This window comes from Neopelma chrysocephalum, unplaced genomic scaffold (assembly GCF_003984885.1).
Source record: "Neopelma chrysocephalum unplaced genomic scaffold, ASM398488v2 Primary Assembly neopelma1_98, whole genome shotgun sequence".
In the NCBI taxonomy this organism is placed as follows: domain Eukaryota; kingdom Metazoa; phylum Chordata; class Aves; order Passeriformes; family Pipridae; genus Neopelma; species Neopelma chrysocephalum.
The window spans coordinates 1885009-1904008 of record NW_020897761.1 but is presented as its reverse complement, the minus strand read 5'-3'; the positions used below and the strand labels follow the sequence as shown (position 1 = coordinate 1904008).

The 19000-nt window shown below is 43.4% G+C and overlaps 1 protein-coding gene across 1 annotated transcript in view; it reads left to right on the top strand.

Annotated features, from left to right (window-relative positions):
- ACBD6 (acyl-CoA binding domain containing 6) overlaps positions 1-19000 on the top strand; it is an 82669-nt gene that overhangs the window by 40570 nt on the left and 23099 nt on the right. Inside the window, exon 6 of the mRNA XM_027694838.1 lies at positions 1541-1630. Within this exon, the coding sequence (XP_027550639.1) occupies positions 1541-1630 (90 nt within the window). The remainder of the gene's footprint in view (positions 1-1540; positions 1631-19000) is intronic.

The following is a 19000-nucleotide window of genomic DNA, read 5'->3' as shown; positions in this document are numbered from 1 at the left end:
ATCTGTCAAAGTATTTATTGCTATTATGCCTATTGCAGACAGTGCTTCTTTCTTTCGACATAAACATCTGTAGCACAAAAAAGGTGGTATTTGTCCAACTGAAATCATAAGTCTTAAGTAATTACCAGTCCAGAGATGAGTTAAGGATGCTAAACATGAATTAAGGATCTTTCCGTGTTTACCAATTGTTTTAAATTGTACTCTTTCCCCCTTGTAGACTTCAATAGTGGCATTGAGTGCAAGAACATTAATCATTAAATGGCCCATGGATGTCATCAGTGCTTCCATAGAAAGTCACTGTCAGAAAATTCATTGTAATTCAAGATTAATTAGTGTAACATTAAAATTATGTGTTACAAAAATTAATTACTTGCTGGGTCAAAACGTGTGCATTTCCTGACTCAAAATCATGTTCTACCTCTGCTGCCCTGCCCAAGAACATCCAGCAGAAGCAGTGTGAGTTTTGGTCACAGGTGTCTTCTGCCCCTCCTGCTTTCTGGCACCGTGGTCAGGAGATTTGGCTCACAGTCCCCATTAGCAGATAAATGAGTTGCTCACCTTGTTCCTCACTGCTCTGTCAAGAGATTTATAACCAGGCGTGGGCTAATTTAACTGATTTCATCTGTGAGGGTCTGTGACTGTTTTCTGTGGCCTACTGGAAAACAATTCAGTCTGATGGTGTCACAACCTGTGGGATGTGATTCCTGGTTATGTGCAGGGTGATTTCCAAGTTTTCCCCTGCAAACCAGGAGAGGCTGATGGGAACAGTAAGTCTAATTTACCACATGTGCATAGTAAACAAAGAAGAAAATCTATCTCAAACTACTTTGATCTCCCTTTCTCAGGGATGCTAAGCTTCTTCCCATATCTTTAGCAGGCAGGGTGATCTGAACTTCCATTGTATCCCTTCCCATGATGGCAGACAACTGTAGAAAGGGGATGGGAAGAAAACTGCAAAGGTCTGGGAGGGGCTGGAGGCATGGATGCAGCAGCCCACGTTGCAGAGCTGAGAGGGGACAATTGTGGGTGATGCCTGCCCACATGCCTAGTTTTAATCTTCTCTTGCAGCAAAGACAGGACCTGTGGGTTAAGTGCTTTGGACCTGCCAGAGGAATGAGCTTTTGGGGACTTGGCATCCAGGTGACTTAGGCAGCATTGAAAATCCTACCCTTATTGTGTAAGTCATTGCTCCCAGAAAAGTCAGAGGTGCCAAAATCCCAAATCTATACAGGAAAAAAAATCATGTCATGGCTCCTGCATTTCATGCTTTCCTGCCTTTCCCCTCTAAGTTTTTTGCTGGCTTGTGGGCTTAGGGCTAAATTAATGAAAAATTGAACTGTGTGTCACTTTTCACTTTTCTAGCATTAGTTTTAAGTTCAAATCACAAGGAATAATAAGCTGCATACTAATATTATTTTTTTTCCTTTTTCTTTTAACTCTGTGTTAATTTGGTTATCGGTGCTCAATACTTATTAGCAAAACCGATTCTCCGTGGGTTTTTTTTGCCTGGCTTTGTTAATTTTTCTCCTGGATGTTGCAGGGCCGGGCTCTGCTCCACTGGGCGTGTGACAGAGGACACAAGGAGCTGGTTTCAGCACTGTTACAGCACGCTGCTGACGTCAACATCCAGGTAAGAAAGGAATACAAAGCTGAATTTGATGGATGTGTTACAGAGCCTCCTGACCAAATGTTTCGCATGAAACTGAATTCTTCCAAAACTCCACAGCGAGTTTTCTCAGGGTACTTATCACAGAAAAGATGCTCAGCTCTGGTGAGACCCCACCTGCAGTGCTGCCTCCAGCTCTGGGTCCAGTTGAAGCCAGTCCAGGGGAGGCCACCAAGATGATCACAGGGATGGAGCACCTCTGCTATGAGGAAAGGCTGAGAGAGTTGGGATTGCTCAGCCTGGAGTAGAGAAGGCTTTGGAGCGACCTAATTGGGGCCTTCCAGTCAGTATCTGAAGGGAGCCTGCAAGAAGGGTGGAGAGGGACTTATTTACAAGAGCCTGGAGTGACAGGACAAGGGGGAATGACTTCACACTGACAGAGAGTAGAGTTGGATTAGATATCAGGAAAAAATTCCTCCCTGTGAGGGTGGGGAGGCCCTGGCACAGGTTGCCCAGAGAAGCTGTGGCTGCCCCATCCCTGGAAGTGTTCAAGGCCAGGTTGGACAGGGCTTGGAGCAACCTGGGATAGTGGAAGGTGTCCCTACTCATGGCAGGGGTGTTGGAATGAGAGATCTTTAATGTCCTTTCCAACCCAAACTATTCTATAATTCTATTATAAGAACATCCAAAAAGTTAGCCTGGGAAAAGTACAGAATTTTTAGCCACCACAATTTGCCCCCACGTGTCTGAGCTTAGCTAGGAGCAGTTTTAGGGTACCTAAATAGCCCAGATTTTGTCCTACACTGGTTCAGCAACTGCTTTGCAAGCGGTTCCTTCCAGCCAGCCAGCTTGGGTCTGCCTGTGCCCATGAGTCAGTGCTCCCAGTTTTGTCAGCTTGGTGCAATTAAGGGCTGACTTGTGTAGATTTGGTTGTGTTCGGAAATAATTGTCTAATGTATTTCTGTGAAGTTATGATTGACTGCTCTTTACCTGCTTGGCTCTTATTGGCTCTGCTCTCCTGCCCACAAATAGCGGTGTTGGTACTTAGACACACATGAAATTGTTGTAAAAAAAGGTCTGTTTTGCCCTTTCCTGGGCAGAATTGGTGCTGGGATGGTATGAGGAAGGACAGCTCTTTAGCAGCTGGTGACAAACATATGTTCGTGCTTAGATCTCCGGGGTTTTGGTTTTAATGGATTTTATAGGAGTTTTTCCTTGCATAGAAGAGGGGCAGTGAAGCCAGTACGAAGGGGGGCTTTGCATACTCTGTCTCTCACTCTTCAGTCAGATCTAGTGAGTGATGTGTTGGATACATTCAGCTTTACACTGAAACTGCAGGGAAGTTGGATCAGCCTGTTCCCTCACCCTGGCATCCTGGAGATGCTTTTGGGTTCTGTCTGAAACATCTCTTCTCTTTGACACCTGTCTCATTCCTTTGGAGGTAAAGTCTGACTCTTAGAAGAAAAGGCAGAAGGGAGCATCATCATAATTTTTTTCCCTGAGCATTCATTTTTCTCTTAAATTCTTCTCTTTTTTCTTTTTGATGCATTGCACATATTCTAACCAGAATATTTTTGGCCAGTAACAAAAGGTTAATAATAGCCATAAAAAGAAAATCAATCTTTGATATTTTTTTCCCCCACCGAGGTAATAAAGGAGAATTTTTTATAAAGGTCTCTGTTTGCAAGTGGGTGTGTTCCCAGAGAAACCAGACACGTTTTTATTCTCAGCCATATATAAATTGCAATAACATTTCAAGACTTTGTGACTTAATGTTTATTTCTTGGGTTTTTTTATTATTTTTATTTTAACCTTTACCCTGTAAGAATTCACATCCAAAGCAGGAGCAGGAGGAATTTTAAGATCAACCAGAAGAAAAAAGGAGAGGGAGAAACTCTGGCTTCCTAACAGGCCATAAACACTGCAGCACCTGCTATTACACATTACCAAATCAGTTAATGTGTAGGCTGTAAAGAACAGTGGGTTAAGTGTGAGGGAATCTCTGGTGACTCGAATCTGTTATTTCAGAGCAATGCGCTCTCAGCAGAGGTTCCCTTCACACCTCTGTCCCAGCAACATCCACAATTCCCATCCACCCCTCCAGGTCTTTGGGTGTCCTTCTGTCTTGTTCGGTTTTGCAGCAGCACCTATGTGCAGGCAGCATAAGAGATCAAGAATAAATTAGGGATTAGGAGGGTTATGAGCAGGTAGTGAAGGAGAGAAATGTTATAGACCAATTCTTTTTTTAATTGCCTGTGTTTTAGTATGCTTCTAAAAAGTTAGTCAAACAGCGTGACAGATTTATGCTCTCTTCCATTACCTTTTTAATAAATGTTCTTCCATCTTGGCTCTCTTGGAGTGTGCTAAAGGATTTAGCTGCCCTAAGCAAACAATGACAGTGGTGCTCTGATAGGTGACCTGGAGCAAGTCAGACCAGTTCACTGTGCCTGTAGATGTGCCTTAATACCTTTTTGCTGCCTTATTTTAGTTACCTTTGTGTTATCTATTGTCAAAGTACTGCAGTCTCTGGATCAAGAGGGTCTGCAAGTATCAACTTATTACTCTTTACTGATAAACAGACAGGTTGGGAGCAGGAGGAGAAGTCTCCTCATTCCTGCTCATTCCTGTAGTGTGCTCGAAACCACTTTAATTCTGGAAATAACCCCACGGCCCAAGACTACAGTGGTCCAGCCCCTGTGCTTTTTGTTTTTCAGCAGTGCTGCTGCAGCTTCCAAAGGGTGGTTCACTAATGTCACTGAAAAGCTGCAGCCATTGAATTCTCTGGTTGTTCATAATTAGCTCTAATAGCACGTTTGAAAAGAGGTGGTAAAGCGATTGCCATGGGCGAGGGGATACAGAAAGGCAACAGGCTGCTCTGCTTTGTTGAAAAGGGGCATTTGTGTAATTGAATTACCTAAATCTTCAGAGCCAGAGGCCGTGTCAAAGTGGGTGGTGGGATGGTATTTTGGAGCCGAGTCTGAAAACAACCTTCTTCCCCTGGAAATGTTTGCCTTAAATGGAATATATTAATAACATAACAGTTATGAAGGAGCTCAGCAACGTGATTATAATTTTCATTTCTAGCTTTAAAACACATGAAGACACAAGTTTTCCTTGCAGAGGAAGAGCAAAACTGGAACTCCTTTTTCCCCTGAAGAGAGAGTTTTTCCTTGCAGTGTTTTCTCTGGCCTTGGGAAGGAGATTTTCTGGGATCAAGGGAGGCGCTGAATGCGAGCTGTGCAGAGCTGCACCCCAGCAGCTGTGCCATGGCATCCTCAGCATTCTCTGTGCCCAGAGCAGCAAGCTGGCCTGGTCAGAGCCTTTATTTTATAGCATCATGGAATGGTTTGGGTTGCAAGAGACCTTAAAGATCATGTGTTTGTCCTCAGTTTTCTCTGGTGCTGCAGTGCCAGTGCAGAGGAGACAGCAGAAGTCTCCTGGGTGTGAGGTGCTGCTCAACCAGCTTTCAGAGAAGCTCCTTCAGTGTGTCTGGGGGGATGTTTAGGCATAGTGTGCTGCTTCACTGCTCTTAGGTGGAAGTTCCTTTTGGGGCAGGGTCTAAGTCTGGACACCTCCTCCTGCAAGAGCAAGGCGGGTAAGGGGGCTCAAAAAGGAGAGTTCTGTGCCCTGGTGCCAAGGCCTCACGTGATTGCTTGTCTTATGCAGGGTATAGGGGGTGTGTATGTATATATATATATATATATATATGTATGTGTGTATATATATATATCTATCTACTGCAGGTGTACAAATTGCTAGTACAGGTTTAAGAAAGATGAAGAACATCACGATACCATAATTGTCCAATGAGAGAGAGAAGGACAAATATCAGCTCCCACTTGTAATGTCGAAACAGTAGACCACAGACTCTCCTCCTGGACTTGCTGTGGCTGCACTTTGTTCCATTTGTGGGTACTCCTTACTCCAAAATAGTAATCCATGTGTTCAAGGCGTGCCTTTGGGAATGCACAGGAGACTCTCCTGGAGTGGTTGCCACAGCTGAGCTTACTCTGATAAAGCTTTTCAAGCCTATCTGGCCATGCAGGCAAGTCTTAAATACTGTTCATTGTCAGCGGAACTGTACCACTTGACACACAGGATAATTAAGGGCTGTGTACATATCTGTGTGCTAGAGCAGCTGAGTTAAAGTTGTATCTAAATATTTTATGGTTTTTAAACTGCGTCATTGTGCAGTTATCAATGTTATGGTAATAATTTTCTATGCTTTCAGTTTTTTTCTGAAAGGAAGAAAAAGGCTATAACTGATGTTGAGTTTTTATTTGCTGACTTTTCACTTTCCTCGTAAAGGTGCAAAGCACTGCACTGAGACTTTAAACCTCTTGCCAGCAAGTTCCCAGTGGTCATCCATGGACCCTCAGAGGTTTGAGAGGGAAACTTGAGACCAAAGCTGAAAATCATCAGGTTAGGAAATCTCTTGCTAGTGTATGTGGATTTTATTTTTATTCATACATATACAGCAGTAATTTTGGTGAAAAGTGAAAAGCATCTAGTGTCTGTGCTGTCTGCAGAGAGCATTGGAGGATTTTTGGTGACAGTGTTGGATTTTTGTCTTGTACCAATTCATGCAAAACTACCCAGTCATATTTATGCACTGAAGTGATGCTTGTCAGCATGATATTTTGAGTTAGATGGATTTTTTTTCCTTTTTTTTTTTTTTTTGTTTTTGTTGTTTTCTAAAAGACAAAAAAAGCAGGAGGAGCATGGTTGTCTCCCGAGGTTGTCTTTTTTCCCATTTCCCTGCCACACACCTCTAGGAAGACAGCAGGAGGTGTTGAGTCAGAGGGCTCCTGGAGACAGGAACATGTAGCAGCCATCCCCTGCAATACCTTCACTCACGTCCTCGTTGGGGATAAAAAAAAAGAAAAAACCTTTTCAAATGAAGACAATACAAACATAATAAGTGGCAGGGAGGGTTCATCTCCCTCATGACTCAATCCCTCTCAAACAACATTATTATTGACTGGCCTATTGGTTGCCAAAAAGGAAAATCAATTGTACCAGAAGTAGTTGCTGGGCCACAGATCACGGTACTAACCCGGCGGAGACAGGTTGATTTTTATCAACTATCCAAAGACTAATTTCCACCATTAGCTAGAAATGAAGTAGAAATTATGGATATGTCGAAGATTGCTAAGATTGGTGTTCTGTTGGTTTTGTTTTATTTGTATGTTTTTACTGTTTTCCTGCCTGACTCTTAAAGGGATTGTATCTGAATAGGATGAAAAGGAGCAAGGAATAGTCAGGCTTGCCTGCCTGTTTTTTTTTATTTTCAGCCTTGTTCATTTGGATTTCACAGTAAAAATACAAACTGCTTCAGTCTTTGCACTGGGAGTTGGGTTTTGGAGGTGTTGCACAGACATTTAAAAATGATGCTGCTCTCAGTAAATGTGTGTCCCTTCCCTGCTTCCTGCACTGAATATGCATCATGCCCTCATGTTTCTGTGTCTGTAGGGAGATGAGGAGTTTGGTGTGGGCATCTCCACTGTTCTGACTGAGGACCAAAGGCCACAGGCTGTATCTACACATCTTTGCCCCTCCCCAGTGATGTGGGGGTGTGTCCATGCAGCCCACCACCCTTACTGTGAGCTGGTGGGTGCAAACACCTTGTGGGTAAGATGCCAGCTGCCAAAGGTCTCTGCTGTTAGGACCATTCTCTGAGTCTCAACCTGGCTGAGATTAAATAGGAAAATGTCTGAGCCTTTTGCCCTTGCATTTAGTGTCCCTAGTGTCAGTTTCCCCCTAAATATACTAAAAGCCTGGCTCAGAAAGCCAGGAAGGACCCAGTCCTGTGTCTGATGTTGCTGCAGAGGGTTTGGCTCTCAGCAAGCAAAGGATGTCGCAGGTACTGCTGAACTGACCACTGTGTGGTGGGGAGGTACTGTGGCAAATGGATGAAAACACTGAACAAAGATGAAAAGCAAAGCAATAAGAGCAGATTTATTAACCACAGTCGTGTCCTTCTTCCCTGTGCCATCCCTTGTCCTGATCCCTGTCTCCATGTTTCCGTGTCAGCTTTGTCAAGCAGATCTCCAAAGGCTCTGCAGGCTGTACCCCTTCAGTCTTGACACTGTTGCCAATGGGTGTGAAAGCCATTAGCCAAAAGAAAGGAGAGATCTGCTTAGTGACAGAGGGTAGCATTCTACATTAAAGCATTGACATGGTGCCAGTCACACAGTTATTACAAGTGGCACAGCTCCATGTCTCTCCTGCGGGTCTCTCTGTGGAATGTAGATTGGCAGCAGGTTGAATGTTAAATGGTCACCACTCAGCAGATGCTGATTTTACCTACTGGGAGAAAAGTCCCTTTCAGCAGAAGCATTTGGAAAATATTTTCAGCTCTAAGTATATGCCGGGAAAGGCAGAGATTTATCCCTGGTTTGCTCCTCAGCTTCTGAAGGCACCTTAAGCCTCGTCAACACAAACTGTAGGTTGTACAGATGTTCCCTTCAGCTTGTGCAGGCTGGGCTTTTTTGCATTGTTTCTTCCAGTCTTCCAGCTTGATGTGTCCAGTCTTTGTTTCTTCTGCTCCCTGTAGACATATGAATCACTGCTTCACTGCTGGTGCAGCAGAGCAGTTGGCACCCTTGCTCAGGCAGCACACGTGCAGCGTTGCCTGCAAAGCAGGCTTACCAGCCAGGAATGCTGCTGCAGGCTCCTGTGTTGTGCAAAGCCAGGGTTGGAAAAGTGAAATCCAAGAGCTGGTCCTGAAAAACTTAGCAGTGGTCTTTGCTGCTTTAGCCTCAAAATCCAAAGCTGCTTTCAGGGTAATGAAAATGCAGGGTTTAAAGCTGGGACTGAGGACAGCAACATGTTTTAGTGGCTTACTGTGGGACTGTGTGGCTTGTGGGCATCACCTTGTACTGAGGGCTGTGCTGTGCAGAGGAAGGCACGTCCCATGGCCAGTGCTGGTGCAGGAATGCAGTCTGGCAGAAGGCACATAGTTTTAGCTCAGAGAGCGTGAACCACCCTCTGCATCAGGGAGCCTTGTGCCTGATTCCATTCCTGAGCAGCACAGCTCTTCTGTGGTTCAATCTCTGCTAATGCTCACAGAAGACAGAAGCCAGCAGCAGCAGTGAGCTTTGGGGTCAGTGCAGGTGGCACCATTGTGCTCTTGTGTGTTCTGCTTCGGAGGAGAAACTCCCCATTGTCTTCGTATGTCCTTGCAGAGGCAGGAAAGAGCCTTACCTTGAATGCCTCCCTGCGAGGGCAGGGGATGATCCCAATGCCCCTTGGTCTTGGGGTCATCTTTGAAATAAGCACGTGTTAAAACACCTGTAATTCCTAAAGTCATTGTTGGAAATGCTTTAATCCCTCATTAAGGTGTTTGGTTAACTGCGCAAACAGGATACCACTGGTGGCCAAGCTGGTTCTTCAGGTGAGCACATCACCCTAGGAATGGTCTCTAATCACCCTAGGAATGGTCTCTAATCACCCTAGGAATGGTCTCTAGCCTTGCTTCATTTCCTATGGCCTTGATGTCACCTCTCCCTGCCAGAGGAACCACCTCTGCCAATCAGCTCCTTTTCACTTGGGAGAGATGGTTCCTAGAACATCATCTTTTTAGTTCAGCCCCTTGGAAAAGCTTTCCCTGTTTTGAAGAGGTTAAATTCTGCTGCTCACCTTCTCCCTGAGGACGTTTCAATTTGAGAAAACTTGGCTTTCCTTTCCAAATGGAATTTTGTATTCATCTGTTGTCAGCAGTTGTCTCTTCCAGTTTCCTCTAAAAAAACTAAACAAACCCCCCTATACAACAAAAACCTACAAAAACCCAGTTCCAGCTGCATCACTGGGGCATCTGGAATTTGCAGTCTTTGGTGCAAAGTACTTTTTTTTAGTTTTCCTAAGTAAGATTTTTCTAATGATTTAGATGTTGGGGCAGTAACGCTTTATGCTTACTTTGGTTAGATTTTGAGTAAGATTTTTAATGATTATAACTGTCTCTTGGTTCCATGGATCGTAAGTGGCAAAATGGCACTGAAAATGGAAAGCTAATTTAGGATGCTTCTGTCTCTCAGCTTGTACATGTTAATTCAGCATCCATGAGAACAGTGTCAGTACACAAGACTTCCTAGCTTGGCATCATGTCTCCAGTGGCAGGGAAGAGTGAATGCTTAGGAGACAGAGTAAGGTAAGGATACAGTGATGATTTCATATATTTTCCCAGAGTCTGTGGCTTGAAGGCTTCCTGAACCATTGGTATTATCTTTGCGCTCCTGGATTTTATTTTGATACATTTCTCTCATCCTTCTTTGGATTCCCAACCTCTTATGCCAGTGGGAGTTGTGTGCTTTAACTGTGCATTTGCTTTGCACTTGCCACAATCTTTCCACGTGAGAGCCCATCGTTCTTGTGTAATGAGAAGTAGTAATTGTTCCCCCAGTTACCTTCTATGTCCTGCTTTTGACTTTATGGGTCTCCTTCATTCCCCTTGATCACTTCTTTTTCAGACTGAGGAGTTTTATCTATTTAATCCTACCCCATTTGGAAGCTGCTCAGTAACTTTGCTCCTTGTCAATTCTTTGAGTCATTCCTGGTTTTTCCTTATTTCCTTTCAGATGAAGGGAGCAGCACTTCTCCCAGTGCCCAAGCTGTAAGTGTAATATGAGCTTTAATGAAGCAACATAATGATGTTTTCTTATTTCCTATTCTTTTTTCTCCCCCATATGTCTCCTTGTTGTTTTTCCTTTTATTAACTACCACTGAGTACTGAGCTGGTGTTAAAGAGCTGTCTGTAGTAACTCATGATCTTTCCACAGAGGGAATAGCTAGTTCAGAGCCCATCGCTCTGGATTTAGACTCAAGATTGTTTTTTCACGTGTGCATTACTTGGTGTTTATCAGCACTGAATTTCACCTGCAGGTTTTTCACCCTGTCACCCTGAGATCCTTTTGCAGCATCTTACAGCCAGGTTCTGGTTTAACAGACTTGGATGCTTCACACTCAGCCTGCTTCCCCTGTTCGCTTGTGTGGTTGAACAACCCAAGCCCTTGCAACAGGTCTCTCAAAGGCTCCAGTGATCACCAATAATTGTGCAAGCTGGTGGTTTATTCCTGCTCAATCTCTACTTTTGTGATCAGTTCTCAAGAAGTGCAAAGACCTTCCCTCTTGCTCTATGACAGCATCATTTAATAGCCTTTGGTGAGATGGAGTGTCCAAAGGCTTTTGGAGATCCATGTGGACAGGCATCCCCATAGCAGAAGTCTTGGTGGTGCTTGCCTGCATCCGGAAGCAAAGGCTGGTACCATCCTCCCTCTGCCTGTCACAGAAAAACTACTCAGTTGCTCCCTTTAGCAACAAAACAAGTAAATTCTATCCTTGAGTAACTTTCTAGTTTATCTAACAGACCAATAAACTGTCCCAACTTAGAATTCCAAGTTGAAATGGCTCTTCCACCCTCTTTCGACAAGGCTCAGCTTTGCTGGAATGAAGATTTCTTACAGAACAAAGGCCTGAACTTACACAAAGGTGCACTGAAGTTGTCTGTGGTGTTTGTTCTCAGGTTAGGAGTTGGCTGTCTGCAGGCTGGGTACCACTGTTGGAGGCACTGGTAAACTTGCATCCTCCAAATCTGTTTCTGCTGTTCCAGCCAATTAAACATTAAAATGAGCATGACAAATAAGTGTTCCTTTATGGGTCAGTAGCTCCATAGTGTGGCTGTGACATGGCTGGCCGAGACAATCCATTTCATACAGGCCTGGGCAACCCGACATCTTTGGGTATGTAATTGCTTTAGTAGGGAAAGAGAAGCAATAAGGATAATGTAGCCATCAGGCCCTGACTCACTAGTTCAGAAACTTCCCCTTGCCAATCAAATTCCTTTGGTATTCAACCCGTCTTAGGCTCGTTCCAAAGGCATTATTGTGATGTCAGAAAATGTCCTGATGGATATATGCATTTTCTCCAGTGTTAGATGTTACCTTCTGGAAGACACTTGGTTTTGTCCACCAGCCAATAAACTATCTGTACAGAGAGCCCTCAGTGCACTCTTTATGGCAACAGACAGGCTTGTCTTGTCCCTCTCCCTCCCTTCCCCCTCCCCTATTAAATATATTTTTTTCTCAGCACTATTAGATTATTAAATGCTTAATGACTATTGCATTCCTGCTAACTATACTTTTGATGAGCTGCAGTAATAAAACTTTGTAACAGCAAAGCGTGTGTCTGGTTCCTTTATAGGAAGGGCACATTTGGGGAGCTGAAGTAATGGGGGATAAAACTCAATTAATGAATAGAAATAAAAAGAAGTAAATGAGGTAATCAAACTCAGAGAAATTAGTATTGGCAGGCCCTGAATGATGCTCTTGGATGAACAATCTTTCAAAATCCTTCCTTGTATGCTGCTGCTGTCTCTTTATTTATTATTAAAATAACATGATCCATGAGGCGCTCGGGGTGACTCCCAGCCTAGCTAATTCTAATTAATCCAGTCAGGGAGAGCAGCAGGGTAAGTGGAGCAGTCTATCGGATTGAAATTCATAACTTAATTGAGGTCAAAGTCCCGGGTTGGGAGAACAAAAGTCTTTCGCTGGGACCAGGCAGATCAATAGCAATAAATATCTGGCTTGGATGCAAGTAGCTTATAGTGACGGATTATCTGACACTGGCCAGAGGTCTTGGTCTTGTTCAGGGCAAAGTCCTATGGCATCTACAGTGTAGGGTGACTTTTGCCAGTGTTCCCTCCAAAACCCTGAAGAACCCTTAAAGGGTTCATGGGAGCCACAGGAGAGGGATGTCCATAAAGAAGTCCATGTGAGTCATGCCGAAATTTGGATTTGGTTTCTCCAGGTGTGGGTGTCTCATCACCAGCACAAGGGCAAGTGTCACATTAGTGCTGATGGAGGCTGGAAGAAGTTGCTCAGGCTTACAGGAACTTGGAGCTAAATCACATCTTAGCCAGAGAAAGACCTTTAGGAACGGGGGAAGCTGAGCAGTGGATTGATGGGCTTTATGCCAAGTCTGTATTTATAGTGTGTTTACATAAGAGGAGAGAGGAAGGTTGGAAGAGGGAAGTGTAAATAATCATTAAGGTAGGTTTGGAGTGTGAGAGAAACCAGCAGAGGCAGATGTAGTGTTGCCTGTTCTTCAGAAAAGCTCTGGCTCTGCTCTGACCTCCAAAATGTTGTGTTCAAAGGGATTTGCGTGTGCTAATGATGGCTGGTTTCCCAAGCACTGCATGGCTTTGGGTGTTGACTGCAACACTGATCCTTTAACTCCTAAGCCAGGGAAGAAGCATGAGGTCCTGGCCTGGGATCTGTGGCCTTGCACTGTGCACACAACCTTTGCTGGGAGTGGGCACTGAAATATTCATCAGCACCAGCAACTGAAGAAGCTTCTCTGAACTTTTAAATAAGCAGGTACTTCAGCTGGAGTTCAGTATTAAAATGCAATCCTCACCCTGCCTGTTATTAATGCAATGTTTATGCAGATTTGACTGTTCTGCTCATATCCTCTTTGCAGAGGACAAATACTGCTGTGGTCAGCATTCGATACATCCCTGATGGATGTTGTTCTGCCAATGCACTTCAACACAGCTTGGAAGAGAGATGGAAACCGCAGCTTGGACACAGCCAGTGACTTAGTTTGACATACCTGCTCCTCCCATTAACACTGCATAAGTCTAAAGCATCTGTTCATGTCCAGCTTGCCAAAATTGTTCAAAAGATCTCTTCCACAGTTTAGATTAGAGGTGTAGGGCAAACGCCTTGGCTGGTCAGGTGTCAGGTTTTAAAGTCTAGGTTTCTGTTGCATTGTTGGTGCACTCCTGCTTCATTCCTGCCCAGCCCAGACAAGAGCAAAACAGTTCCTGAGGCTGTTAAACAGCGCAAACAAAACTGTGTAGGCAGCTGTCATCAGGGGAAGAGTGGAGCTGAGTGATTTATTTTGTTATATATAAAAACTAGCAGAAAAATCCAAGTGCTGAACAATTCACCACTTAACACTGAGGTGTTTGTGAGCAACACATGTCCTGAACGTACAGAACTTTGAGATGGGTGTTTTCCTTTAGCTTGAACTACGGCTCTGCTAAGGTTTAGGAGAAAAATAAATTAAAATATGAATGTTACCATTTTTTCCTCTTCATAGAGCCACACCTGTGATGCAGACCTGCTGTTTGAAATTTTCAGAACCAGCAACCGGTACCTTTAAAGTGCTTTGGCTAAACTTCAGAATCCCCCCACCTGGGAGTGGTGGTGTAGCCGTAAAATTAAGTGGTAGCTTAGTTTTATTTATTAGTGAGAGAATTTGCTTTTTCTTTTCAGCTGAGAGGAATAACAGGATCTGTCCATTCAAAGCTGGGTTACCACAGTTATATATGTTATTAAAAAACATAGCAGTAGATGCCCAGATCTGTAGAGTCTCTGTGGATTCAGTGAGGAAATTCTCCTTATAGCTCTTTTCAGAATCAAGTTCAGGTTTCCAATTGTCCAGTTTTGCTACAGAATCCCGGCGTGACCTTGAACAAGTCACTTGATTTCTTTCTGCTGTGGTTTCCCATTTGGGAAATGGTGGGGCAAATAATCGTTTTTTATCTCATGGATATAACAAGATTATAAAAATATGGTACTTTTAAGAACCTCAGAAAACTGATGAAATGAAATTAAACAGATCTTGCAGTTCAGATAAAATGAGATGAAACAAGCATGAAACTATTAGTGAAAGAAATGTTTCTTTATCTTCTACAAATAAAAATGCAAAGTGATTAAGTGGGTCTTTTCTAGCTATTAGCAATAGCAGCTCTAGCCAGCTGACTTCTGCCACCCTTGTAAATTAATTTGCAGGGTACAGTCCTGAATTTAGTATGCTCACAATAAATACCCCTAAAAATGTTGTCACCTTCTCTGATGCACGATATTACTGCCACCATAGTACTGCAATTACTTGCCCTGCAGATAAAAAGTGGCTGCTCTAAAGGAGATGCTCTAACACGACAGTTTGCAAATTTCTTTTAATTGATTTTCCCCCCCCTCGTGATATTTCCTTACTTTACTGTACATCCAGCAGTATTTTTGTGAGGCGGGGGAAAGGAATGGGAATAGCATTAAAGGTTATTCTTATCCAGGACTGGTTCAGAGGTCTTGACATGTGCTTGGCCTCAGCCAGTGGCCATGTTACACCTGTGCAGAACATTTCAATTTATTTTTTTTCTCTTTTTGTTTTTTTTTTGAACTCAGTTTTAATCACGTTGAGACTACACAGATGAAATCTGAGTCAGAAGCCAGGTCTGCCAAAGCTGCCTGGTTCCTTCCTCTGTGATACCCTATTCCTGCTGCCATTGTCAGGATATTTTCAAGCAGTGCTCACAGATTACATGTTAATTTGGCTTCTGAAGTGGTATGAAATTGAGCATTACACTTGGAATTCCAGTGGTCAAACTCTGAAGAGATTTGTAAAGTTACGGCTGAGCAATTGCAAATGATCAATTTTTCACGGCTTAATGACCAACTGCTTGTTTTTGGAATGCTGGGAAGTGATCACATACCCCCATACCTCCAGTGCTAATTGCAGAGTAAAAGAGGTTAATTTAAACCGTGAAGGCAGTTTCAATCTGGATGTTTCACAGCAGCAGGAAAACTCAGAGCTGTGGTGACTTTAAATCACTCATTTCACTTCTCAGGTGGAAAAGTTAAGTGTGGATATGGTCAGTTTGCACTCTTCAGCTGATACAAAACAACTTGCTAAGCCCAGTCACTTGGGATAAACCACATGTAAAGATCATAAATGTGTACTGAGTCGAAGATGGAAGATTATATAAATTAGTCATTTAGACCTGGTTTAAATCATTGGGTTTGTTGGGGTTTTTTGCCTGTCAGCTCAAGGGTTCCTCTTGTGCCTGTGTAAAATATAAGTCCAGGCATCAAGCAAGAACAAAGACCATCCCTATCCCAAAGAGATCATCTTGGCATCAGATGCAGTACAACAGGTAGTGCAAATGGAAAAGCTGAGTGAATGGAAGTAAGAGAGGAAAACAGAGATCAGCAGAAAAATGGTATTCTTGGCTCCTGGCTTCCCCAGGTGATGCCAGACAGCGGTGACACGGAGGGTCATGGCAGAAGGAGTCTTACTGAGGATTTAAAGGATGGTGAGGTGTCATTACTGAGGACTTCTGACAAAGGATAAACATGTGAATTCCCCACTCAAGTCAATGGGACTTTTATTGGCATTTATCTTAGGGCTGAGTGTGTCCTTTGCTGTGATCAGTTAAAAAGAGCCCTGCAAGTGCTGCATTTTATCAAGTCCATTGGGAGAAAAAAGTCAGTGATGGGGAAGAGATTGGAGACTTTTCATAGAGAAAAAGAGAAAATTGCTTCATTTGCATAGGAATGTACACAGTTGTACCCCATGCAGAAAATGTTTCCTCCTGGGATAGGGTGGTTTCAAAACACAGCTGCAGAATTGGTTCTGGTTCAAGCAGACACTGGCACAGCATTTTTGGATGGATGATGCTTTCAAACCTTGTGCCCAGCTACTGAAAACACCTGGTACGCTGCTGGTCTCTAGGATGTCATCTTCCACTTAAACATTGGAGTTTGCTCTTTCTAAACAGAGAATATCTGAGCAATATTCCCTAACTGGAGAAATGTTCCTCTAGATTTGCCAGCCACAACCCATCTTGTGGCTGCTTGTTGGCTTCTACGGTGGCATCCTGCATCGTCAAATAGCATATAAACATCCAGCTTGGTGCTTTTATATCCTCATTTGGTCTTTGAGACACTTGGTTTGTAGCTGGTGCTAAACTCCGGTGGGTCAGCTGTGTGTCCTGGGAATCTGAAGTTGTAGCAAGCCACAGATGGTCCCAGAGATCAGAAATATAAGATCATGTCGGAGGTGTCTGGTGTGCTTTTAGCAACACTCCTCATTTCTCAAATACAAGCAGATTAGTGGTTCCTTTATCATGTTGGCTTTCAGTGTGTTAGGCAGGAAAGGTTGCTGCAGCTCTGGAGAAGGAAGAAGGCAGGAAAAAAAGGAGGATTTTGCCATCTTTTGTTGGCTAAATAAATTCTCTTGAAGATGTGAGTTCTAGTTATTGTTGCTGCCACCAACTTTACATCCTACTCTAAGCCTAGGAAGTTATATTTAAGATGCAATGTCTTGGCCAGGTGTGGTTTTTCCAGGTGTCTTCCAGTCCAGCAAGATCCTTTTTGCTTCTTCCCTTTTTAAAATACTCAGCCAGTTTTCCCCCTCCATTTCTCTCATGTGTCCTTCGTAGCTACTGGGCAGCTACAGGTCTACAAAATGTTGGGTGTCCTCTCTTTGAGGAAAAAGAGAGAAATGCAGTAAATTTCTGATCTTTAGCACTGAGGGTTCTGTTCTGCTGCTGCAAAAAAAATCCTGAGCAGTGCTTTAGCATGAGATTCAGAAGGTTTCAAAGAGACATCAGTTAAACCTGCCTGCTCAGTGAGAGCCAACAAGTGGATCTTTCAGATGTCTGAGTGTTCCCTGGGGGTTCACATTATTAATATCTGCCTTATGACAAGGTGGCTGTGCTGATGCCAGGCTTTTTTTCCCAGCCGGCATGATTAATTTTTCCTTCCTTTCTTAATATCTCCGAGCCAGATGCTTCTAAATGTCCTCACAGGGGTGTATTGCTGTTCTTTAGCTGCTCCTCCTTCCCCCCCCCCCTTTCCAACTAATTCATATAATGGCTCTGGAGATGCGTTTTGTAGCGTCACAAAAAGCAAAACTTTGAAAGCCTCCCGAGGTGACGGACTTGACACGTGCAGATCTGGCCTCCCGACGTTCCTGGTGGGTTTGAAAGCTTCCTGCCAGGTAGCCTGTCAATAACATTCCCCAATTCAGAGTGGTGCTTATTTGCTTAGCACTTTACAAATTGTATCCATGCGGAACTGCTGAAATGCAAGTATTCCTGGTGGGCAGAATGACAGCGGGGCGTTGCACTGACGTGTCTGGAGAAAGGAAGTTTTGGCTGAGGAAAAGGAGGAGCACTTGTATTATTTATGGAAAGTGCTGTGCATCTTCAAGCACTGATTTATTTTAAAGGCTTCAAAACATCGTGATACTAAAAAGGTCTTTGTTCTGCAAACAGAAATTAATTCTCCTTGTTCCACAGTGCAGCTGCACGGGTTTGAGTGGCACCAGCTTGGGGAGAGAAGAGCTTAGCAAGCTCTACAGCAACCAGCTTGTTCCTAAGATGTTCCTACAGCCAAATCTATCCATCAGTTTCCTCCAGATAACAGATTTGTGGGTCTTCTGTACTTATCCATGGCTGTTCTCAGTCATTAGTGCACTCACCTGCATCTTAGGGGATTTTCCCTGGAGGAAGCAAAACCCAGAAGGAGAATAGTTATGGTAAATAAATTAGGATTTAATTGCTTAATTTTGTATGTGTTAATATTGTCTGTGTGAGGTAAATCACTGGAATTGATGATGAAAGTCTTAATTTAAGAAGCCTGGAAAATAGTGTTTCTTAATTTCTTACAGGGCAGGCTAAAATCTCCTCAGATCTTTGAAGTTCTGCTATATTTTTTTGCAATTTAACAGTGAGAAAAGGTGTGATATAAAGCAATGGATTTGCCAGTGCAAACAGAGCTGTAATTACGGGAATCAAGTCTTTACTTTCAGTCTCTTTTTTGTGGCGATACTAAAAATATCCTCGGAGTAAGGATGCTCTTAAGAGTATCCTAAGAAAAAAGCAGGAGGACTCATACAGCTTTCCTTTACAGACAGCTGGCCATTTAGCTGTGTATCAAGCAGCCTCAGACAGCCCTTTGGCCCACAGCAGCGTGGGAATTAAGTTAAAATTAACCTGAGTTTGGAAAACAACTAGCACCACTTTATTTGTCCATTTAATTGAATTATATGACGCTGTGTAAGTATGCTGACCCACGGACGTAAATTGCTCCACCCTTCCCATTTCCCTCCTTAATTCTGTCATGCTAATGGAGCTGATGGGGATGTTGACTGCACAGATAGAGAGAGAGAGAGAGAGAGGGAAAGAGGCTGGAAATAAAAGGGACTGTTCCAGCCTCATGCAAACCTTCCCCTTCGGTGAAATGCTCTGAGTGTCACAGCTGCAGTAACTGTGCTGTGATCTTTGTTGCCATTAAGCTGATTATATCCACTGAAGGATTCATCCAACTAATCCCACAATGCTGCAACTGGTTGCTTTATATTTAAACACTATTTTTATTTTTTTTCTAAGAAGTAAAAGTCAGTTCACTGGACTCTCAAAATGGATCAGGCTGTTACAGGGACCCACTTTTTTATGTTTGGTTAATGCAGGAAAATAGGACATATTAATGGGCTCCGTGCATTAATGGATGTGTTCAGTTTGAGAGAGGTCTGGGCACACATTAGGACTCAGGAGAGTCTGGTGTGATTTTGGGTGGGTGTACTGGAAAGGTGCTGTGCATCACT